This window comes from Sphaeramia orbicularis, chromosome 4 (assembly GCF_902148855.1).
Source record: "Sphaeramia orbicularis chromosome 4, fSphaOr1.1, whole genome shotgun sequence".
NCBI classification, from domain to species: Eukaryota; Metazoa; Chordata; class Actinopteri; order Kurtiformes; family Apogonidae; genus Sphaeramia; species Sphaeramia orbicularis.
This window is the reverse complement of record NC_043960.1, coordinates 22,066,177-22,091,031: the sequence shown is the minus strand read 5'-3', so window position 1 is coordinate 22,091,031 and position 24,855 is coordinate 22,066,177. Positions and strand designations below refer to the sequence as shown.

The following is a 24,855-nucleotide window of genomic DNA, read 5'->3' as shown; positions in this document are numbered from 1 at the left end:
TAACTACCTTTAAAACATTTTGCCTAATCTACTTCTGATGTTACCAGATTTTATTTACATATAATACCATGTGGAAAAAACAGCACTGATCTATGAGTGAAGTGCCTCCAGAATAATAGCTGTGAAACTTTACCAAGTTTGAGTCACTAATAAAGAAAAATCCGGTCCAAAATGTTGGTTTTCTGTAGTTTCCAAGATACAGGCTTGGGTAAAAACGTGAAATTCTGAGAATGGGTTAGACCAGTATTTTTCAACCTTGGGGTCCGGATCTCATGTGGGGTCACCTGAAATTTCTACTAATTGATAAAAATGAAAAAAAAAAAAACTTCCTAATAAAAAATATATGGTGAGTTGGTAGAGACAATCCCAATACATAAAAGACATGACAAACGCTGAAGCTGAAACTGAAGCACTGTGGTACTGTTTATCTGTCAAATGTTCATTGTGGTTGGTTTCAGATGCTGCAGCTCTTTCATAATTCATAGTTTGAGTTATTGTTTGTTCAGTATTGATTGTCAGCCTTGTAAACACAAGCTGGACGGACTGTACATATCCTAAACAAGGAAAAGAAAATTCTGACTTTGTGCAGTAATCTACACCTGGCTTTTCTGCCTCCGTCCATAATAATATACATTATATAGACTAAATGTCGTCTAAAATTACCGTCTATTTACAACATAGTATAGCAAACTATTACGTGATCAAAAACAAATTCATTTTAGCAGAAAAAATGTCTCTGTTTTGAATGTCCGGGGTTGCCAGAAATTTGAGATGTTAAAATGGGGTCACGAGCCAAAGAAGGTTGAGAACCACTGGGTTTGACTCAAAATGAATTTTTATGTTAGTGCTACACATTCATCTATCTATCTATCTATCTATCTGTCTGTCTGTCTGTCTGTCTGTCTGTGTCATAATTCACCTTCAAAAATTAGATAAGATTTTGCAGATTTAATTTCTGAGGAAGATCGTTTGTAAAACTATTGTAGACTAGTGCAGTCAAGGAAACAATGTACAAGTTCAGACCTAAACTAACATCTCGAGGTTGTACCTTGGTGCACTGAACCAGTAACTATGGAGCACCCCCCCACCACACACACCTTTTTACCCACTGCTCCCTTCCAGCATTGTCCTATCCAACTAAACACACACTGTAAGCAAGTTCCATTCATGAAGAATGAAGATAGCTGGAAGACTAGATTTCCTCTAAACACTTGAGCACTCACTCACATTAATGACAGCTAAGTTTTTCTAGGCAAGTCTTACTAACTCCCACATTTGCTCCCTTGAGAGGTGACATATTTAGAAATTAACATTGTGAACGATGCCTGTGAGCAGCAGCACAATGTGAGGAAACAGGTCGCACATGACAGACTGACGCACTTGGAGCCAGGTGGCTGTGGGGTCCTCAGTCTGAGCCACACTGGTACCGTCCAGCTGCAACGGCCACAGAGAGGAAGCTGCTGCTTTTTATCAAAACAAACATGCAGTTTAACACTAAGAGATGCTTACAGGCATGGAAAATATCAGTTACCATGGTAGCGTGTAGCACACAGGGGGAAGTAGAATATATTTTATTTTTCATTAGCTGGAAACAAAACATGATGCTCCACTTTTACTTGTTCCTCAGCAAATCTGAATTATATCCAGGCAGTTCCCCGTTTACAAATGTCTCGGTTTGATTGTGCCAATGTGTTTTCCACTGTCAGAATATCAGCTGATATAATATAAGGTATAGGCTCTTTTTACTATTTAACATAAAGAACCAAGTTTTAAAGGGGTGATATTTTACTAAACCCACTTTTATTAGTCTTTGGTTCATTTATTTGTGTATTTGGACCCTAATAGTTCAAAAAGTTTGAATTTGAACCCTCACTGTGCTGCAAAGCTATCTTTATATTCATTCCGGCAAAAATCAAGTACAACCCATTTCAATTCCTTCTTAATTTGTTACGTTATATAACTAGTTACATCACAACATTTGCACATATAAGGTCAAGACTTCTGATGAGCATTTCTCCGAGTACGACATAATTGTTTATCAGCAGCAGCGGTTGTAGTCCATACTGAAAATATGTCCAAACTTCTTGTCGATTACCTAAAATATTCAGTTGTTGTTTGAGCGGGACAGAACAGCCAACAACCTAGAGGGGGTGGGGCGTGAAGTGGCTCATTTGCATTTAAAGGGCCAGCGCTCAAAACAACCTTTCTGGTGTCATTACTCAGAAATAGGGCTGAAGGTGGACCTGTGGAGTTGAATTAATGAAGAATTCAGACCCAAGCAGAGCATTTACAGTTTATGTAGACCACAGGGAAATGTTTTAAAATGCATAATTCCATTTAAAAAAAGCGAAATATCACTCCTTTAAAGAGGCTCTGCAACAGAGTAGTTTAACCCTTAAAGACCTAGAACTATTTTTGTGGTCATTTCCAGGTGAATTTTTCTCTATATTTAATCTTTCCTAAATGATTCATCACCATTTATAATAATATTATCCTCTGCATTTTGTATTTTTCAGTAAAAGTATTTTTTTATATTTAATTTACTGATCATGTAGATGTAGATGAAAGCTAAAAGCAAATTCAAATATTATATCAAAACAGAAAAAAAACAACTGAAAAATATCAGCACAATACACCATCAACTGGACATAAAAACAAGTGTCTACAACTACTGTTATTAGTCAAACTACATGGGTTTAACCCTTTATTGCGCAAGTAACTATTTTTGGTAATTTCTGCATACATTACAAGACAGTGACAGCAACAGTTACAGTGAGGACAGTGAGGCAACAATCTCAGGTCCAATGTGGTCTACAGGGTCTGTAAGATCCACCTCTGCATGAACAGTGAGTGTACCTGCTTTGTTAGGTACCATGAAGTAATGGTACTAATGTAAGGAATGATGTTCAAAGGGAGAATGTGGATGTGGACAGGGGTCTGGATCAGCACTTATGTTGTTGCAATGTTCTAAAAGTGATGTTCTAATGCAGTGTTTTTCAACCTTGGGGTCTGGACCCCACATGGGGTCGCCTGAAATTTCTAGTAATTGATAAAAATAAAAATAAAAACTTACTAATAAAAAATATATGGTGAGTTGAGAGAGACAATCCCAATACATCAAAGACATGACAAACTGTGAAGCTGAAGCTGAAGCACCGTGGTACTGTTTATCTTTCAAATGTTCATTGTGGTTGGTTTCAGATGCTGCAGCTCTTTCATAATTCATAGTTTGAGTTACTGTTTGTTCAGTATCAATTGTCAGCCTTGTAAATACAAGCTGCACTGACTGTACATATCCTGACCAAGGAAAAAAAAATTCTCATTTTGTGCAGTAATCCACACCTGGCTTTTCTGCCTCCGTCCATAATAATATACATTATATAGACTAAATGTCGTCTAAAATTAATGTTTATTTGCAACATAGTATAGCAAACTATTACATGATCAAAACCAAATTAATTTTACCAAAAATATCTCTCTGTTTTGAATGTCTGGGGTCACCAGAAATTTGTGATGTTAAAATGGGGTCACGAGCTGAAAAAAAATTGGGAACCACTGTTCTAATGTTATAAAATATATGTTCCTTTCCTTACATGTGTTTTGCTTGTATTTTTAGAGTTACCTCTTAGATTTTTGACTCTTAAGGGTAAGGAACCAAATACGGTAACTTCACTGACTTTGATTTTCTACATGACAATAAACATTTTTGCAAAATTTCACAGAAGTAATAAAGTCTTGTTATGTCCTCCAATAACAAAATTTTGCATTTCAGAGTATTTCTATGAGTGCCCTATAATAATTATAATAATTGATGAAATCAGTGTTGAAAATGACATTGTGAAAAAGTGACTTTTTCAGTCAAATATATCATTAACTGAACGTAAACCAAACATTTCAATCCACTGTCATTGATCCAACTCCATGGGTTTTATTGGTGAATCAATGTTGTAGAAGTGTGTTTCTACGTTCATTACAGAGCCTCTGAACGTCCAAATGGATCATATCTGATCACAATGAAAGGCTCATAAACTGCATTTTACCTGAATTACTTACACGTAGTGCTCAGATTAGTGGTTTAAAAGTTAAGGAACATTTTAGATCAGTAGATGCTTTTGGTCACTGGCGGCTATTTAGATTTATTTTGAATTTATTCTAATTTGGTATAGGCCTATTTTGTTCTATTCTGTCCATTGTTCTGGCTTGAAGTTGAAGGACAGGAGTGAGTATTTAAAATGTTATTATGTTCAAGTATTTTAATGATGATGAGAATGGGGGTGGGATTAAATAAGTTTTTCTTCTTCCCACTCCTTTTCGAGTATAAATGAATGATTTTTTTTTCTTTTTTTGTGTGTGTGTGACTTTGTTTGTATTCTATAAATGCTCGAAATAAGCAAATGAATGAAGGAAGACTTGAAGGGTTAAAGAAATGTATTATTATTGTAACTTGGGGATCAATTTTCCAAAAAAGAAAAACTGTACACATTTCACAGAGAGAAAAATGGCCCTAAAGAGGTTGAAACGCCCTACGTTTACAGGTTAATCAGGCTTTGAAAGTGCATTGTCTATGACGCCTATTAGTTATGTAATATAACAAAGACAGTAAATACAATAGCCAGGCCATTCAACAAATACTCATTTAACTTGAGGTTCTTGAACACACTGAAGTTGTAAACAATTATCTTTGTTACCCCTGAAGACCCCTGAGTGTCATCTGGATCACTGGCACCCCTTTCAGTTGTGTTTATCAGTAGACAACCATGTGCGCTACTGATAAAAGGTGTCGCCAACCAAGAGGAGACAACGCTTCAGTGTATCTGTCTCCTGGACCTCCTGTTTCCTCCTGACCAGTCCTTTAGAACAGACAAACTGAAATGACCCCCACAAGTAACCTTTTGTTGTCAGGACAGTTTTTCTAGAAGAAGCAGAAGAAGAAGAAGCAGAAGCAGAAGAAGAAGAAGAAGAAGAAGAAGAAGAAGAAGAAGAAGAAGAAGAAGAAGAAGAAGAAGAAAGGTTATAATTTATTTATTTATTTATTTTGTTCATGGTTGTGCATTTCATCAGTAACATTCAATAATCATCAAGTAAACAAACATGTACACACCCATGCTCAAAAAGGAGCAGGATGAAGAAAATCTTATATTTCCTGCCCTCTTCTAAATAATAATAACCTTAATGGTTAGCCATACACAACTAGCTATAAAATCATACTGTATAAAGTCAGACAAACCAACTAAATACATCCAAAGTTAGTACCAAATGAATACAAAACCAAGTGCAAAACTACATATCCAGAAAGTAAAAAACACAGGTAAATATAAACCTGACGAAATGATGCAAAAACATTTTACCTGTCCAAAGCAAGTAAATAAATGTGTCAGAAAATACAAAACAAATACGAAGCCAAATGTAAAACTCATAGCTGTTCATATAATATAATCTCATTGTTCTTTCTTTATACACTTATTTTCAGTTGGAATATGTTTTTACAGTCCTTCAACTCATTATAAAGAGAATTCCAGAGTTTAACACCAACCACTGATACACACACCTGCTTCAAAGTTGTCCGTGCACACTGGTGTTTGAAATGACCTTTCCTTCTATGCTCTTCATTCTCTGAAGTGAAGACAAACAGTTCTTGTAATTTAGCTGGTAGTGCTTTACTTTTGGCCTTGAACATAACAATTAATGTCTGTAACTTAACTAGTTCCTGCCATTTCAATAATCCAGAATCAATAAATAATGTATTAGTGTGTTCCTGATAATCTGCTTTAATAGTTTTGGATTTTTCATTATAGTTTAGTTTTATTTAGTTTTGACTTTTTTTTTCTCTAATTCAGTTAGTTTTAATTAGTTTTTAGAGCAGGTTTGCCAGTTTTTATTAGTTTTTGTTATTTTCTAAATGCTTAGTTTTAGTATTAATTTTAGTTTTGTCGTATCTTTTCTCTTCCTCGCTGTCGTATTCAAATAAATCCCAGACAAGACTCCACTGCTTTCTCTCAATTTTAGTCTCCATGTTTCCAGGTAGAGTGGGGACCAGAAGAGGACTCTAAACCACAAGTGACGAGAAGTGACGGACCGTTAAATATCATATGGTGCCACCAGCTAAAATTGCTTGAGTGAAATAAATCAATTTTATATCAGTCCGACATTGACAAATATGAAAACGAAGGGAATTTTATCCATAATTTTTATACGTTTTAGTTAGTTTTGTAAACACGCAATACAGTTTCAGTTAGTTTTTCTTTTAATTATAGTTTTTATTTATTTCAGTGAACGAAAATGTTTTTACAATTCTAGTTTTTGTCATTTTGTTAGTTTCCGTTAACGATAATAACCTTGAGAAGAAGAAGAAGAAGAAGAAGAAGAAGAAGAAGAAGAAGAAGAAGAAGAAGAAGAAGAAGAAGAAGAAGAAGAAGAAAGTCTTTGGCATCCATGTTGACATTGAGGCATTTTCACGAAACAAGGGGATGTTAAAGGTTAAAGAGGCCACTCATCAAACAGACTGAAGAAAGCTTATTTGGAATCTGCCTTTAACATTTTTTACCATCTCAGGAATGACCTTAAAAACTACCCATTAACCTTTTGTCTGAATAGAACCACACTTTCTCTGTGTGTACACAAGTGAAAATCCCAGCTGTAGTTTAACACACAGTAAAAATTGGTCTGCCACTAGACTTTCTTTTTTTTCTTTTTTTCCTACAGGAAGCGGATAAGAGATTAATCATTATCTCAAGTGATAGCTGCATCAGTTTAACAGCAAGTGACACACACACACACACACTCAGTGTTGCCCTCTTGGTGACCGACTTTACTGGAATGGGCTTCATGCTGTTTTGTAAAAAAAAAAAAAAGAATCACAAGAACAACCCCGAAGTAACATCACATAAATATTACACTTCTAACTCGAGTCCCTGCTTGGAGGCACACGTAAATCTATAATGTAATAAAATCTGTCCATGCAGAATGACAAGAGCCACAGAAGCACGGGATGTATCATATTGTGCTTTTTGGTTGGGTACTGGTGACCTTAAAAGAGTGTTTACTAAACCGCAGGGGCCTCTAGTTGGTTGGTGTTTACCTATGCGTTTAGCTGACAGAAGCATTCATAACACAGTCTCATTGAATCCCCTTTGTTCCAACAACCTTTTCAGGGAAGAACATACTCAGTTGACGGCTGAGTGGAAAAGAAGGAGGGGAAGGTGTAAAAGAAGGACGGGGGAGACAAAAATCCCCTCGAGCCACTTTTTCTTCCCCGGCAGTAAATTCTTTCATGGTGACTGAGGAACTTGCAAACCGGGGCCCCTCACTTATCCAAAAGGGGAGGGACACGAGAATTTTCGGAGTCTCTTTCATTCCAGGTAGGCAGTTGATAAAAGTCGGACAGACCACAAAGGTAATCCATTCCCAAGCCCCACAGGTGTGTTAAAACCAACAAGGGATTAGCACCAACTTCCTCAAGATTAAACAGCAGTAGCAGGGTTTTCCATTTCTTTTTCACACTCTTGTTTTTCTCACAACCCTCACGCTCACCTTGACTACCTTCATCTTGCGTGACCTACAGTATAACCTGAAGAAATCTGTTAATGAGAGAATTGTCAGGACCAAGGAAATAGAGGAGGGAGGAGGGGAAAAGTATGAGATGAGGGTGGGAAAAATTAGGTAATCACCTGTCATAACCTGTCAAGGACGAAACATTTCACAACTCGCCTATATTTTCCAGCATAAAGGTGTGTGTTGACTGTAGGACTGGGTGTTTTCAGTAAAGAAGAACACAGGAAGACTTATATACTCATTAACTCCAGAAAATATTGATCTTTGGACTTTTCTATTCTGGTCTTAATAGTTGTGTTTGCACATTTTAGCTGCTCAGTGATGGAGTAAAGTGGAAAACAGGCCGGAAATATTAAATTGACCCACTGTGGTCTTGTACTGTATGTTCAACTTTGATTAACCCATAAAGACCCAAACATCCACTGTCGACCAAAACTATCTACTGATATAAACTGTTTAATACCTGTTGATCCACTAATTCTACCAATACACGTAAATAATTAAAATACAGTTCGTCATCTATTTCATGGTCATCAGATATGATGCATTTGGACGTTCAAAGGCTCCATTGTTACTGTGGAAACATCGTTATCTTCTACATGGATTCACTAGTAAAACCCATGGAGTTTAATCAATGACAGTGGATGGAGACATTTGGTTAATGTTCAGTTAATGATGAATTTTACTGATAAAGTCACATTTCCTTCCACATTTCCACATTTAATTTGAGTTTCAGTGAACATCTACATGATCAGTAAATTACATACAGGAACACTGGGTCCTGCAGATGTGTGTCTGTAAAGCCTGTGCGTACAGAGTGAAATTTGAGAGAGAGAGAGATAGAGGGTGGTACTTACAGAGAAGCCCCCCCTTACAATTCTTGAAGGAATTAGTAAAGCGTCTTATGTTTCACTTTCACTTTTACGGTTGTATGGTCTATGTGTACTCGTAGTGAGGTACAGCAGTCATTCATCACCACCACCCCGTTCGTGCATACGTCAGAATTTAGGTCTGCAGGCACACCTGTACAGGAAAATACCAAATTATCACTTAAAAATGCAAAACACAGAGCAAAAGATTAGAGTAAATGGTGATAAATCACTTAAGAAAAGTCAAATATAAAAGTGATGTATAACTGTTTAGAATACTGCTTGCCACAGGCAAAAAAGCCATCACCAAATATTGACTAAAAAAGGATCCTCCCTCAATCTCCTTGGTGCTAAAAATTGTCAATATCCATTTAATGGAAATAATGACCTACAATCTCCATCTACAACAACACAAGTGTCTAAAGTATTGGAAAAAATGGGACTTTTTCATTCAATCTGTGGACAGTAAACAGGATGTAAATGTCTGAATGTACCTGTGACCATTTCTCTCTTTGTTTTGTACCTTCTACTAAAACAAATCAAAAAGAAAGTAAAAAAAAAAAAAAAAAAATAGAAAAGTCAGATATAGAGAAAATACTACTTTGGAACTGGGTCTTTATGTGTTAACGCTGATTAATATATTTCATCTGCAACAAGTTCTTTAACCCTAACTGATGTACTGGAAAGCTTCTTGTTTCTTAAACAAACAGTGCTTCAGTGGAAAAAGATCACATGGTCCATATTGCTCAAGTTACAGAGTGATAATAATATACACATCTTATTTATGGGTGCTTTTCTTGACACTCAAGGTCACCATACAGATAACATTCAAAGAGATACAAAAAAAGACAAAAAACATGGACTATCGGCCCACACCACTTGTACAGTCGTCTGTTCAGGCCTTTCCTCTTACACAGGGTAGGAAAGCATGAACAGATGAGTTTTGAGGTAGAATTTGAAGTGTGGAAGTGGATTAGTATTACCCATCATGCTTAGTGCCTACAGTACAGGCTTATGGGGGCAGTGTTATGATCCACGGTTAATTCACTTGGAGAGGTCTCGGTTTAAGAATGTCATGCATCCAAAAATGACAGAAATAAACATTGGAATATTGCATGAGCTGTGATAAAAGCTAAAGGCTAACTAAAGCTAAGGTATTTTTTATTTTGGTCAGGCTGCATATGTCATTAATTTGGTTTCTTCCCTCTCTTAGTTTGTATTTTCTCCAATTTCCCCTATTTTTTCTCCTATTTTTGCTTTTATTTCCCCACTCCTGTCTCCATGTATCTCTGGTTTTGGAGGTCTATGTTCCTGATGTGTGGTTCTGGACTCCATCTTGCCGAGTATTTTTTGTTGTTTGCTGTTCTTTCTGGTTTTGTTTTGTTTTTTCCTTTTCTTTCCACTAACCCAAGCCAGTCCACACAGATGGCCGCCGATGCTCTGAGCCTGGTTTTATCAGAGGTTTTCCCTTTTACAAAACAGTGTTTTCCTCCCTACTGTCGCCTTGGACTTGTATTGAATGGTTTGTTGGGTTTCTGTAAAGCCCTTGATCTGAAATTGTGAAGCACCTTAAGATAATCACATTCAATGATTGCATAATTGTTCAGTTTAGTTTTATTTACGTAACGACAATCATAATACACTTCACAAATTCCAATCAAGGCCTTAAAAAGACTATTCAGAGAAGAAACCCAACAATTCTAAGAACAAGTCCAGGGTGAAAGTGGGAAGGAAAAAGTTCTTTTACAGAAAGAGAAGCCTCCAACAGAAAAAGTTGGGGTTAGTGGGCAGAAGAGAGTGAGGAGAAAAGACAAAAAAGACAAGGAAACAGACACAGGATAGCACAGATAAACACTGAGCTGTCTGGAGTCCAGAAGCATGTATCAGGAATGAACAGAACCAGAACCAGAACCAGACATACCCGGAGGGAGAACAGGGAGGGACAAGCAATCCATTTACGTACAAATACTGATAAAGAATGGTCTTGCTGAGTTTTGAAAGTTATAAAGTTCCATAATCAACTTTATTAGATGGTTCATTGTAAGTTTGAATTTTGCAGGTACAGGGTTATATCCTGAAAAATGAGTCACTGCGCTCAGAGACCTGAGTTTTCCTTCTTGGCCCATGTCCCTGTTAGACAAAAGTGACAAACTATGCCTCTCCAGCCAAGAGAAAGACAAGGGGCTATGATGTCCATCACCACTCCACTCTACCTCAGCACTTGCAGAGCCTGAGTCCACAGAGAGGGAAAAAAAAATCAAAACGGGAAAAAACACAGCCGGCAGGCAACAGGATGCACATGGCCCTGAGAAGGATGACTGGTTGGATACAGGAAATGGAGAGAGAAGGAAAGGAAGTAGGGATTTTGGATCACAGCTGGGTTCGGATTGAATAATTCCTGTTTTGAAACACAGAGAGACATTCTGTTGTTCTTTCCCTCATTTATAAAGAGGCGGAAAAGCAGAGTTAAGTGCACTCGTGGTGATAACATTTGTGTAACATATGTCGCAGATATCATCAGACCTTATTTTATGAAGCTTCAGAATTAAATTAAGTCTATTTTGTGTGTATAAATCCTGCAATTTATGGTGAGACAGTACAATACAGCAGCATCTTTTCAGTTTCTCAGACTTTTACTCAAATGAAAACCTAACCCTAAATTTGTGTTTCATTTTCCAGTAACTGAATGGACTAAATGAGACACTGAGTATGAGTCAGTTTGAAAGGTTGCACTGATAAGAAACAATAAACTATCTTGGCCAACTTTTCTATCACAACACAGCAAATAAACTCTTGCATACCAATGTAAGTTTTACAACTTGTCAATATAGGAAATCTGTCACAGACAATAGCTCTAAGAAGCCGGCATGCTGATAAAAAGTTGTTTAGTTTGCACTGTGTCGGCTCATTAACACCAGGATCTCCTGTTGACGTCAGCTACATACCGCAGAGGCCACTGTGTGCTCTGAATAATATTACCAATATTAAGGAGAGTCAGTTATTTTGATTTATTTTGTTCTTTGAAGGTAATTTTTATCAAGCCAACATTCCATTTCACCTCTTTCACTACTGACACCAATTTCATTTTTAATCTCTTACATTAATTAGTCTATGCAATTTACGCTCAGAGTGTCTGGTGTTCTGTCGTATTATCAGAAAGAGCAAAATCAGTATCTTTTTGCTCCTAATATAGGTGTTTGATATACTGTATGGAGATCACACATGCAGGTTATAGGACTTCCCATTCCCCTTGATTTGAAATGTTATCATGATAAAAACATTCACACCAGTTGCTGTCAATAATCATCATAATAAATGTGTCAAATCTATATTTATTTTAATTTTGATTGTATTTTTTCCTGAGTAAGAGTTGAAAAACCAGATGGCTGCTTGTGGTTTAAGGAACACAGATTTGATTGAATGAATTTTTCTCTGTATTTAACCTTTCTTAAGTGATTTATCACCATGTATTGTAATATTATCTTGTTTTTTTTCCGCGTTTTTTCACTGTGATTCATGTATTTTCCTGTATTTACTTTTCTGATCATGTAGATGTTCTTAAAACCTCAGATTAAAGTTGAGGGTTATTATATCTAAAACAGAGAAAACTGATGAAAAAAAAAAAGACTTTTTCAGCAGAGATATTAACTGAACATAAACAAGTGTCTCTATCCACTGTCATTTGGGTTTTACTGGTGAATCAATGCTGTAGAAGATGATGGTGTTTCCATGGTAACTACGGAGCCTTTGAACAACCAAACTAGTTAAATCTGATGACAATGAAAAGACAACACACTGTATTTTACCTGAATTATTTAAACATATTGATAGGATTAGTGGTTCTAAAGTTATTAAACATTTTAGATCAGTAGATGGTTTTGGTCACCGGTGGATGTTTGAGTCTTTCTGGGTAAAAGTACAAAAGAAAAGATTTATTCATAAAAAAATTATGATCTGTGGAACTCTTGGCATGGTCCTTGTCAGAGACCATCCCTTAAATTGCTCTGCCTATTTGTTCACCCTTATGCCTCAGGAGGATGAATGAACCCACAACAGCCAGGTAACGCAGAAAAGAGAACAAAATTAGTCAAATATAACATAACAAAACACTGTAAACTAAATGTGAGGACTTCCATTTGGAGCAGTCATTTGCCAGTTGGCTCACAAAGGTTTCATTTCTTGAGACTTCATGCCCCTCCCCCCTCCCCCCAACAGACAGTTGAGTTTGTAGTTATTCTAACGGCATGTGAGGCAATGCAGGCATAGTGGTTAGCAGCTGCACCTCAGAGCAAGAAGGTTCCAGGTTCAACTCTCACTTGGCCCTAATTTTTTCTGTGGCCAGGTATTTATAGAAACAGATAATGCTCCACCTCCATTTTCAGTAATAACATTGTACAAACCAGTACAACCAGTGCCATCATGGATTTAAAGTTTGGATAAAGAAAAGGTCACATCCATGATGTCGATGTTTTTTGTTTTGTTTTGTTTTTTTACACATAACCGTTCCATTCAGGACCCTAAAACTCAGTTGGCCTCTGTTTGCACACAAGTGCAAAAAATGGAGTTGACCAAAATCTGAATGAATGGAAGAGCAAATTTGGGATGTTCATAAAACTTGTTAGAATCAGTCATCAAACATCAGCTGATACAGGAATACCTCAGTTTCATCCAGTTCATTTAACCCTTTCATGCATGAATTATGAGAACCTTAGCTGAGTTTTTTTCCTGAGTGCTTTTATTCCTCTTTAGGCATGAAAAAAACAATGCGATTGAAATTTTTTTTAATCAACCTATTTTTCATAGAGTTACAAAAATGTCCTGTCAGCTGGACACCAATTTTTGATGCAAAAAAAAGTGTATTTAACCCTTTCATGCACACTGGTCACTACAGTGGACAGCTGTTCAAAAGTGTTCTCTTGTATATTCATGGATTTTGTTGTTTTAGTTCCATATCAGCCAACACAGTGGACGCTTATGCATCATCCCATACACTGCAATTCATACCATTACTGTAACTTTGCTGGTCTAGATAAACCTGATCTGCAGTAAGATGTTTGAGAGTAAAAAAACTGCTAATTGTTATTAGACTGTAATTAACAGGTTTTTTTTTCATATTATCTCCATGCAGGTATGTTAAAATGTGAGAAAACATCAGATTAGCAGCATTAAAAATGTTTTTATTTCATAGTTTTCACACAGATTATCAGTAAATACATGTTTCTTTGGTTCTAAAACTAAATGCATGGTGTCCAGCTGAGTGGACATTTTTGTAACTCCATAAAAATAGGCTAACAAAAATCAATAGAATTATTATTTTTATGCCTAAAGAGGGATAAAAACACTCAGGAAAAAAATCATGATTAAGGTTCTCATAATTCATGCATGAAAGGGTTAAAACCCATCATCAGAAAGTGATAAACTGCATGAAAACTATGAAATAAAAACATTTTTCATGCAGCTAATCTGATGTTTTCTCACATTTTAAGACACTCTAATACTAGTTATTATTAACTTCATGCAGACAATATGCAAAAAAAAAAAAAACTTTTTGATTAAGAAAGCTGTTGATTATAGTCTAATAACAATTAGCAATTGATTTAACACATGTCTGTGCAGATCAGGTTTATCAACCTGATCTGCAAAGTTAAAGTAATGGTATGAATTACAATGTATTATGGGATGATGCATAAGCGTCCACTGTGTCGGCTGATATGGAACTAAAACAACAAAACCCATGAATGTATAAGAGAATTACTGTCCACTGTAGTGACCACTATGCATGAAAGGGTTAAAGTAATGATTTTCACAAAGTATAATAGTGTCGAGATGAAACCCATACACAAAACTTATAGCAAGATTTTTTATTATTATTTTAGAAAATTGAATGTAGATGTTTTAGATTTCCAATAAATTATTTTCTACTCTGATTTGCTATGTTTCTGAAGCAAAAAAGAGCCATTCATAGGCTCAGAGTAGGAAATTATGATGAATCACTTATGCACAACGTTAGTGTCTACACTCAATCACTATGGAGCCTCTACATGTCTGAATAAAAGCTACATAGAAAAGCTGAGGAACTCTACTATACTTTTAAAAATCATATGTGTGGATTAGTGGTTCAAAAGTTAAGAACATCTTTAAAATATAAAGCCATTTCGTCTGCAGTCAATGGTTTTAGAGGATTAACTTAGCATTATTTAGTAGTTTAAAAAGATGCAGCTAACATTTATTAAATTGGAATGAACATTAACTAACTGGTAATGATTAATGCTGTCTAAATGAACGACTGTTTTCGAATCATGTACAGTAGGGAAGCGATAACATACAGTTCCTCTTATGTAATGAGTTTTGTGCTTGCTCCACTGATCTAGAACTGTTTTAGTAATTATCTTACTCAGAGACTAAATGTGCTAAATTGTATATACTTTAGTAAGATGAACTGGAAAACAAATGACAAAAGTGATGGTTAGCTGATGTTTTCAAAGTATATAATAAAGGGTCATTATATATATTGTTTTTTTTACCTTTATACAAAATATTTATTAATCCTCCAGTTAAGGAATAATGCATGTTCGAATATGCTTGCAAAATTTGATGTTGGATAATGCAACAACAGCATCCTGATTGGTGACTCTAAGTGCAACAACCAATGCGAATTTTATTTATTTATTTGACAGGAATATTCAGTCACATGAATAAAACCAGACTTAGCTAAGAGCTAATTTACATCTGCAGTCCAAGGGCAGGTAAACAGACAACAGTTAACACAGAATATAAAAACAAGACATTGCATTAAACAGTTGACAGATAATTTAAAGACGAAGCATAGATACAAATACGACAATATAATGTAAAGCAGGGGTGTCAAACTTATTTTAGTTCAGGGGCTACATTCAGCCAAATGTGAGCTAAAGTGGGCCAGACCAGTAAAATAACAGTGAAAAAAGGAAAATTATATTATGATCAGGTTTCCGTCTACAAAGTTTTCTTAAAAATCTGAATAACATCAACAACTTTAATTGTCTTAAGAAAAACAAGTGCAATTTTAACAATATTCTGCCTCGTTTTATCGGTTTAGCATTTACATGTGCATTACAATCGCACAAAAAATTTAGTAACAGGCTGAATATTGGTAAAATTGTATTTACTTTTCTTAAGATATTTCCGTTTGTTCATATTTGTTCAGGTCATTCATATTTTTTGTAAAAGTATAGTTTGGTAATGTAAACATTTCCTCATAATTTTACGTTTTTACACCAAAAAAACAAAGAGAAAATTTGGAGTTGTCATTATTTATAGGTTATTATGATAATACTTTACTGGTTCTGACCCACTTGAAATCTAATTAGACTGTAAGTGTCTGTATGTGGAACCTGAATTAAAATAATTTTGACACCACTGATCGTTAATATCTTCAGTGTAATTTTTTGCATTTCACAAATTCATCTCACAGGCCGGATTGGACCCTTTGGTGGGCCGGATTTGGTCCCCAGGCCACATGTTTGACACCTGTGATGTAAAGCTTTAAATACAATAAGGCATGGCAAGGCAAGTTTATTTGTACAGCACATTTCAGCAACAAGGCAATTCAAGGTGCTTCACACAAGACATTGAAATACAACGACAGGGAAAAAGAAACACATTTGAAACATTATAAAAGAAACATGTAAAAGGTGATTTAAAAACAGCAAGTAAGAAAATAAGACATAAAAAATAAAATAAAAATACATATTAAAGTAAGAGTTGCAGTGCAGAGTTTCGAAAGAATATAACATTTCAAAAGTCAAAAGCCTTTTAGTCAAAGGCAGCAGTGAACAGGTGAGTCTTTAACCTGGACTTAAAAGAACTCAGACTCTCAGCAGACCTGATATTTTCTGGTAGTTTGTTCCACAGAGCATATAAACTGAACGCTGATTCTCCATGTTTAGTTCTGACTTTTGGAACACAGAGCAGACCTGCACCAGACGACCTGAGTGGTCTGGATGGTTCATACTGGACTAGAAGGTCTCTGATGCATTTTGGGCCTAAACCATTCAGTGCTTTATATGCTAGCAAGAGAATTTGAAAGTCTGTTCTCTGAGAGACAGGGAGCCAGGGTAGAGACCTGAAAACTGGACTGATGTGGTCCACTCTCTTGGTCTTTAGTGAGGACTCGAGCAGCAGCATTCTGGATCAGCTGCAGTCATCTGATAGACTTTTTAGGCAGACCAGAGAAGATACTGTTACAGTAGTCAACTCCGCTAAAGATAAATGCATGGACAAGTTTTTCAAGGTCCTGCTGCGACATCAGTCCTTTAATCCTAGAAATGTTCTTAAGGTGATAGTAAGCTGACTTTGTAATTGTATGTGGTTCAATAATAACAATATAGTCTAAAAAAATACAACACTGACTACTCTTTACTACTTCTGTCATTATTTCCACTGTTCCCCTTATCAAACACAATCATAAAATCTAATACAGGGGTGTCAAACTCATTTTAGTTCACGGGCCACATTCAGCCTAATATGATCTAAAGTGGGCCAGACCAGTAAAATAATAGAAATAATAGGATAAGAACTTTTGAGTATAAAAAGTAAATTCTGTAATGAAAATGTTTATATCCACGAATTGTACTTGAACATAATATGAACAAGCTGAAGATTCTTTAGTAAAATAAGTACAATGCTAACGATATTACGCATTAGTTTATCATTTATACATGCAAATCACAACTTAGAGATCACAGTGGCTCAACAAATACACAAAACATTAAATAAAACGCAGAATATTATTAAAATTCCACATACTTCTCTTCAGACATTTCAGATATTCATATTTTTTTGTAAAAGGCTAGTCTGTAAATGTAAACATTTTTGTGTAATTTAACTTTTTTTACACTAAAAATAAGAGACAAATTCAGTTTTCATTATTTATAGGTTATGATAGTATTTTAGTGGTCTGATCCACTTTAGATGGAAATGACCTAAAATGATTTAAACATCTTTGATTATTAATTTCTTCACTGTAATTTTTGCATTTTACAAATTCATCCCAGGGGCCGGATTGAACCCTTTGGTGGGCCGGATTTGGCCCCCGGGCCGCATGTTTGACACCTGTGATCTAATAACTGATGTTCAGTCTTAAACTATAAAAACAGTATGACATCACAGAGACTTTCCCACATGGTTGTACATCACAAAAGGAAATTTTAGCAATTCACCAATAAATTCAGTGACTGTAAAGGACTTAATATGACAAGGATTATTATTCACTAAAACCAAGCAAGACTTAACGTGTCACACATTTAAGAAAATTCATATTTATTACAATAAAATTACAACCATGGGAGCAGTGACTCATTCTTCTTGGAGTCATAAAGTTATCAGGGCAGAAAATGGAAAAAAATAGGCTGGTTCAATATACTTTCCTGTCTGATAGAATCCTGTTTTTTTTTTTTTCCTGTTATTTATAGTCTTATGCAGCATACAGGCTTCACCAGTTTACTTTGGATAGGGAAGTTAAGATGTGTAAATTAATAGTTGGTAAATGTTGACACTTGGGTTGGGTTATTACATGTCTAAAGTGAAAAGGTAGCTGCCTAACTTTCAGGTTGCCAATATTTCCATAACAGGACGACGACAATAAGTGACAAGTGACAAGAAATGAAAAGAAACGCACTTTTCAGAGCCCTGCAGGTTTTTGTCCGCCCATTGTGCGTCCGGGACGGGCGGACTCTGTGCGTCCCACTTCATTCATCATTTGCGTCCTCATGTATGTGTTCTACGTAACTGTGGTCCTGCCTTTAAAAGCGGATGGACCATCTGAAGGACTGGGAGCAGACGCACACTGCGACGCATTCAGGGCACATCTGCATCAAGCGAAGGGACGTTCAGGCTCCGCGCCCGCTTTTCACTTCTCACTTCGCTGGAAAAGGATTATCTTAACATTTTTTTTTTTTTTTTTTTTGAGAGAGAGAGAGAGAGAGATAAATTTGCGCTACTGAGAGACGCATCTTTTCTGGAATCAGCACTTTATTGGTTTTACTGGCGGTTTCTTGATCTCTTCAATCGGATTGTCTCAAGCAAGAGAAAATGTAAGTTTGTTCATATTTAACAATTGCGCACTGATATTATTATTATTATTATTATTATTATTATTATTATTATTATTATTATTATTGGTGGTGGTGGTTTTCTTCGTCTACTTTTTTCTATTCCCTTCACCTCCAGATGGCACAAGCATTTTAATAAAGAAAATGCGTAAAAATGCGTAAAATGTTTGGATAGATAGGTTTACATAGATATAAAGTGAAAAATGCACAACAGAAAGGTAGTTTAAGTAAAAACATAAAGAAGAGACAAAAAGCCTAAATGTGTTAGATACAAAAAATACATGCTGTGTCAATCAGTAGTAGGGGATAAATAAGATTAAAAAAAAAAAAAAAAGTATGCACAGAATTTGCTCCGAGTTGTCTGGTATGTTTTTTAAAGGTGACTCCTTGGTGTTAAAATCAGGAAGAAACTCTTATTTTCGAAACAAGGGGCCCAGAGGGGAGTGTTTCTGGGGTTGTGAGTGAACGAGCCCTGGCATGATATGATGGAAAAGTGAGAATTTGAAGTGCAGGGATTACCTCAGTTTGAAAGAACATCCTCCCAGAAGTGACTCTTTGTCGTTGATTTCTATGGCTATATTTGTAATAAGAAGAATTAATAGGCCATGTGCATGAAGTCTGATCCAGTCTGTAACATAAGTATGCAAAAACAGGTACTACAATACAATGCTTAGATAAGAATACCTTAGATTGTCTCATCACAAGATTTGTGTGCGCAGAGCTACCACAAATAGCACAATATAGTCATAATGAATCCCTGCCTGAGGCTCCTGTGTTTAATTGCTGTACATGAAACAGAAAATGTTCCACTGGAATGAACGTAAACATCTGGGCATGTAGCTGCAATGGCAGTACTATATCATACAGCAAATATTTCTTTGTAAATAACGTAATCCTTTTTTGGGATCTTTTGTTAATTGTCATTTGGTTTGATGATCTTCATTATAGACACATCAAGAGGACCACCAACTGAAGACTATATTTTTATGGCCCAAAGTTAAATTCCTGGCATAGCTCCTAAATTCTTCTGTATATGTGACTTATGATCTTTATCTTCCCTCAGGATGAACAACAGAGATCGGTGGAGGGTGTACAAGAGGGTGAGTGTCATGTTTTTCCTGGCTGTGGTGACTCTGACTGTTGTCCAAAGAGGGAGCATCAATATGGGGGCTCCCTTTGAACTTGAGAGGCAAGTTCGCATGGATGCCTCCGAGGAAACGGAGGTCGAAGACAAAACAGATACCTTTAAGAGCTTCTGGAAGGCCATCAAACACCAGCAGATACCTGACACTCGGGTCACCACGCAGAGGCCCAGCAGCACTGAGGACGTCAACCCCAGAACCTGGGATGTGACCTCCTCCAACTGTAGTGCCAACCTCAACATCTCTAGCCAGGACTGGTTCAAGGGCCTGGAGGTCAACTTCAAGCAGTTCATGCTTTATCGACACTGCCGTTACTTTCCGATGCTCCTAAACCATCCAGAGAAGTGCTCAGGGAATGTGTATCTTCTAATGGTGATTAAGTCGGTGGCCACGCAGCACGATCGTAGGGAGGTTATTCGAAAAACTTGGGGTAAGGAGCAGGTGGTGAATGGGAAGAGAATAAAGACCCTCTTCCTTCTTGGTAAACCTTCCAATGAGGCAGAGAGAGCGAACCATCAAAAGCTACTGGAGTATGAGGACTACATCTACGGTGATATCCTCCAGTGGGACTTCTTGGATAGTTTCTTCAACCTCACGCTCAAAGAGACACACTTCCTCAAGTGGTTCCACACTTACTGTCCAAGTGTGCGCTATGTCTTCAAAGGGGACGATGATGTCTTCGTGAGCGTAGACAACATCTTTGAGTTCCTACAGATGAGCAGCCAGGTAAAAGACCTGTTTGTTGGGGATGTGATTTTTAAGGCCAAGCCAATTCGTAAAAAGGAAAACAAGTACTACATCCCCCAGGCTCTGTATAGTAAAACATACTACCCTCCCTATGCTGGTGGAGGGGGTTTCCTGATGGACGGGACCCTGGCGAGGAGGCTTCACTTAGCAGCAGATACCTTGGAACTGTATCCAATCGATGATGTCTTCTTGGGCATGTGTCTGGAGGTGCTTCAGGTTACTCCTATCAAACACAATGCATTTAAGACGTTTGGCTTGGTAAAAAATAAAAACAGTAAGTTGAACAGAGAACCTTGTTTCTTTAAGAGCATGATCGTGGTGCACAAGTTGCTCCCATCGGACCTCATGCACATGTGGAACCTGGTCAACAGCGACCTGGTCTGCTCTCAGAAGGTGGAGATCCTATAGCTTGATGGGAACTTGAAGGTAAGGACAGCACCCACAAGCTGAGCTGAACCTCGGCGGATATGAGCAGGAAGTATGATGCAGGAGAAGCAACGGCAAATACAAACCTGCCAGTTACCTCTCTTTTGTGTGGAGAGGAACCAGGGTGACAATTTACTGTCTGTGCAGTAATGGAATTTTTGAAGGTGCTTCTTCAAAAGTTAAGTAAATTATACAGTTTTTATAACGTTGAACTATGATTTTGTATTTATATTGGCATTTGAAGGACTCACACTTTAGCACGCAAATTCAGAAACAGAAATGAGATGCTGCATCTATAGGTGCCTAAAAAGCACATTTACCTGGTCTACAATAACACGATTTCCGCTCAGTAGTATAAAACTTGTTCTTATTTTGGATCTTTGATAGACCTTGAGCCTGTTGGTTACTTTCCCAATGCTTCGTTAACAGCAAAATGCTGTTTCCTCTTCTTTTTTCTACTGTGATTATGGTGGAGGTTTTATTTCGTCCAGGAACCCATGCCTGCAGTTTGAGAAACGGGTGTTATCTGTCACTGAACCAACACTGACCGTGAACCCATTAATGTGAATAAAATGTAGGTAAAATGGATCCTGGGATCATGTGGTACACAAAACCTTGGATATGTTTTATCTGCTACTTTTGTTTGTTTCTTATTTTCACAGATCAATGAAATGCTTGGTTTAGTTTGAGATAAAGTAAAAAAGTAAAAAGACAATATTATTAATCATGCTAGAGGCTTTGCCTGAAGCTCATTGCTCATTTTTCTCACCTTAAATCTGTTCAAGTTTTGGGTTTGTACTAATGTTGCAGTGGCATCAAGCAAGAGAAAGAAAACTACCTCAGTGATTTCGTCAAAAAATCATGTCATCATTGGTCACCTGTTCTATTTTAAGTGTCACGAGGATATTGTTGTCTGCAAATACATACAGGACCTTTCCTACAGTAAAGATTACTTTTTGTATTGTAGAAATCCTTGCACTCATTTATTGGAATTTACCTGACTTGATCAGGATGTCTGCTACTTTTTCACTACTGTAAACTTTTATTTTTAAATGTCTAAAGTTGTTAGATGTATGGTTTCTGTGGATCTGAATGTGCTGAAATACTTGACATGAATTTGATTGAGGGTTTACCATGACACTGTGAACTTAAACTGTTGCTGGTACGAGTATGTGACTTATTTAAATACCTAACTGAAAGAGGGAAAATACGGGGTTCTTACGTTTAATTTAAAGCCGCTGATCACCATATTAATGGGATGTTCACTGATTCTAAAGATAAACATTGTGGTTATAGTGGGTAATGACTGTGTCCTGGAAATGTAAATATATGTTTTAAAAAAAAATCAGAGTGTACATAGCGTCTGTTGTAAATAAACACTTAAAATCATTTTCCTTTTTAAAGTCTGTCCTAGATTGGCTCCTTGTGTGTGGCTTTATCAGCATCGAACATCAATGTGAAAATCCATATCGGGTCAACCAACAATAGTGATTACTGCTGACATGTAGGTATCAATTACGCAACTAAACAGTCAAGAAAGGATATGTTCTTCTACGAAACCCAAGAGTACTCTATTCTGCTTTCTCTAGAACAGTGTCTGCTGGTGATAAGATATCAAAGAAATGCCAGTTGTGTAATTAATGCAGATGCAATGAAAAAATGCTGCTCTGTGATAATGCCTATAGGATGCTTATGTTAGTAATAACAGTCAAAGCTGAGATAGAATATGTCACAACTTTGACACTCACAATGGTTTTACTTTTTGGGTATGAACAATCTGTGTTTGTCACTTTACAGTATACGTTGTTCTGATTTTCAGAAAGCCACTGTAAATGTTCCTAACCGGTGTGGTATTTCACACAGTTTATGTTAAGCATCCCTGACAATGATTGTGTGTCTTTTCATAGTGTGCAACAGCTGAGAGTGATACTGCGAGTTAACAGTGAAGATATTGTTCAGATCTTTAAGTTGGCCCAAAAAGACAAAGGGCATTACAAGACAAAAGAAATCCCTTCCTGTTGTTCTCCTGGATCGCTGTCAAGATAAAGGCAAGAAAGCCATAGAGAAACCGGATCTTTACTATATTGTATTTCATGAGGGATGCGCTCGCCAGCATAGATACATAGCTTAAGAGGTTTATCTCTATCTGCGGTTCTTCTTTGTCAAGCACAATGTACAAATGAGAAGTCAAATGGAGTCACACTGAAAAAGGAGATGAATTATCCCTTTTGTTGTTGTGGAACACTGTGATTTTTTACGTCTCGAGAGAGAGAGAACACATGGGCGACATAGGAGTGACACCTCACTTGTACTTAGGTAATCTCTTTAAAACAATGGAAAAAAAAAAAAAAACAAGTGAAAAACAACCACTTTTTTTTTTAGTTTGAAGTAAAGGCTGACCACATGGAAATAAGAGAAGTGTCATCTGGAATGTGCAAATAATGAACAAAAGAACCGTACTTTGGTGATAAATTCTCTCCCAATACTTAACAGAGGCTAAAACTATAGCATGACACAACATCGTATGTCATCACGACTTGCAAATAATATCTCTAAAGGTAGATTCTTCGAGATATTTTCTAAAATGCAACTAAACATAGAATCTTTAAAATGCACAAAGGGCTGTTGAGTCATAGATGCCACCTGACCATCGTTATGTAATGATCAAACATTTAACAAAATGTACCATCCTTAGAAATACATCCCACAGCCATGAGTAAGACCATCATTATGACTTAATTACATGACTTTACAACAGGAAGGAATTGTTAAGTACTCAAGGGTGTAATGTATATGTGCGAGAGACATAAAGAGCAGTTCCAAAGTAATAAATGACTATTCACTTCTGTACAGTTGTTCACAAGCCTGCTAGGCAAACCTACTAGTAGACAGTAATAGAAAACCTACTGACAAAAGATGTACTGCTAAAGGGGTTACATAAAAGGTCAGTACAGCTTAGTAGAACAGTAGGACACTTGTTCATATATTTTTTTCAGATTACATGTTTAGAAGGCTTTTACAGTCAAAACACCGCTGCTACTGTTGGGACAATTTACAATCCTACCAGCCACCAGCCAAGACTTAACATCATCTAGTGTAAATTTCCCACTCCGGTGATGATATGCGACTGTATGCAATTACACTCTCAGCTATCCAACCTGGCTACAGATCAGGAGCTGCATATTTGTTGACACTAATTGGAAGAAGCTTTTGATGTAACCACGGTCATTGGGTCGACTGGAAGGGGCTGCAAGCTTTCACACCAACCCTCTATTTTCTTCAAAGGCCTCTGGAGGACCATCACTGGCATAGCTAAGGATGGGAATGTTGTTGCTTGGGCTAAAATTAAAAAAGAACATTCCTCAACCTACAGGCTGCTGAGTGGCCTTTTTACCAGCTCACACAGCATTTCTCATTTACATTAATGCGCATAGAGTACCATCAAAATCTACAAATGTGTCTTCATCCTGACCAGATGATCGATTTTTATTGTAATGCAACAGGAAACAAATGACTATGGAAGACACGTGGTTAGTGTTTCAATAACTCATATAATTAGCCTCATAGCATAACATAAATACCTAAGTCATGTTTTTTCTGCTTTACTCTCCTCACACTACAGCTTCAGTTTATTGTACCACAATTTAGCCAAAAATATGACTAAGGAAATTATGCTATGAGACTAACGATATGTAGGTTGAGGGATCCTTTTCAACTTTTTCCTCAAACACAAAGCTTGGAAATTTACAAGAGTGGGTACTGAAAACAGATCTATTCAGTGGTAGTAACATAATACAACTACAAATATGAATATTTAAGCTCTTCAGCTGTGCAGGGTTGAAATAAAGCAGGCATAGGTTTTAGCTTTCAGTGTAAACATGAGTCTTTTGTCTTCATCTGATTCAACAGTACCACACATTGTTAATTAGTTCCGAGATTAATGCGAACAAGAATAAGGTGCATGTGCCAGTGCATTGTTCTGCTGCATGAATGCATGCTGGGTAAATGCGGGCTGTATGCTCGCTCTCT

At 36.7% G+C, this 24,855-nt stretch overlaps 1 protein-coding gene across 1 annotated transcript; it reads left to right on the top strand.

Annotated features, from left to right (window-relative positions):
- Positions 1–18,218: 18,218 nt before the first annotated feature.
- b3gnt7 (UDP-GlcNAc:betaGal beta-1,3-N-acetylglucosaminyltransferase 7) lies at positions 18,219–22,169 on the top strand. Its single transcript, XM_030131492.1, has 2 exons — positions 18,219–18,493; positions 19,575–22,169. Coding segments are annotated over exons 1-2 (1,236 nt in total). The 5' UTR covers positions 18,219–18,491; the 3' UTR covers positions 20,809–22,169.
- Positions 22,170–24,855: the final 2,686 nt, after the last annotated feature.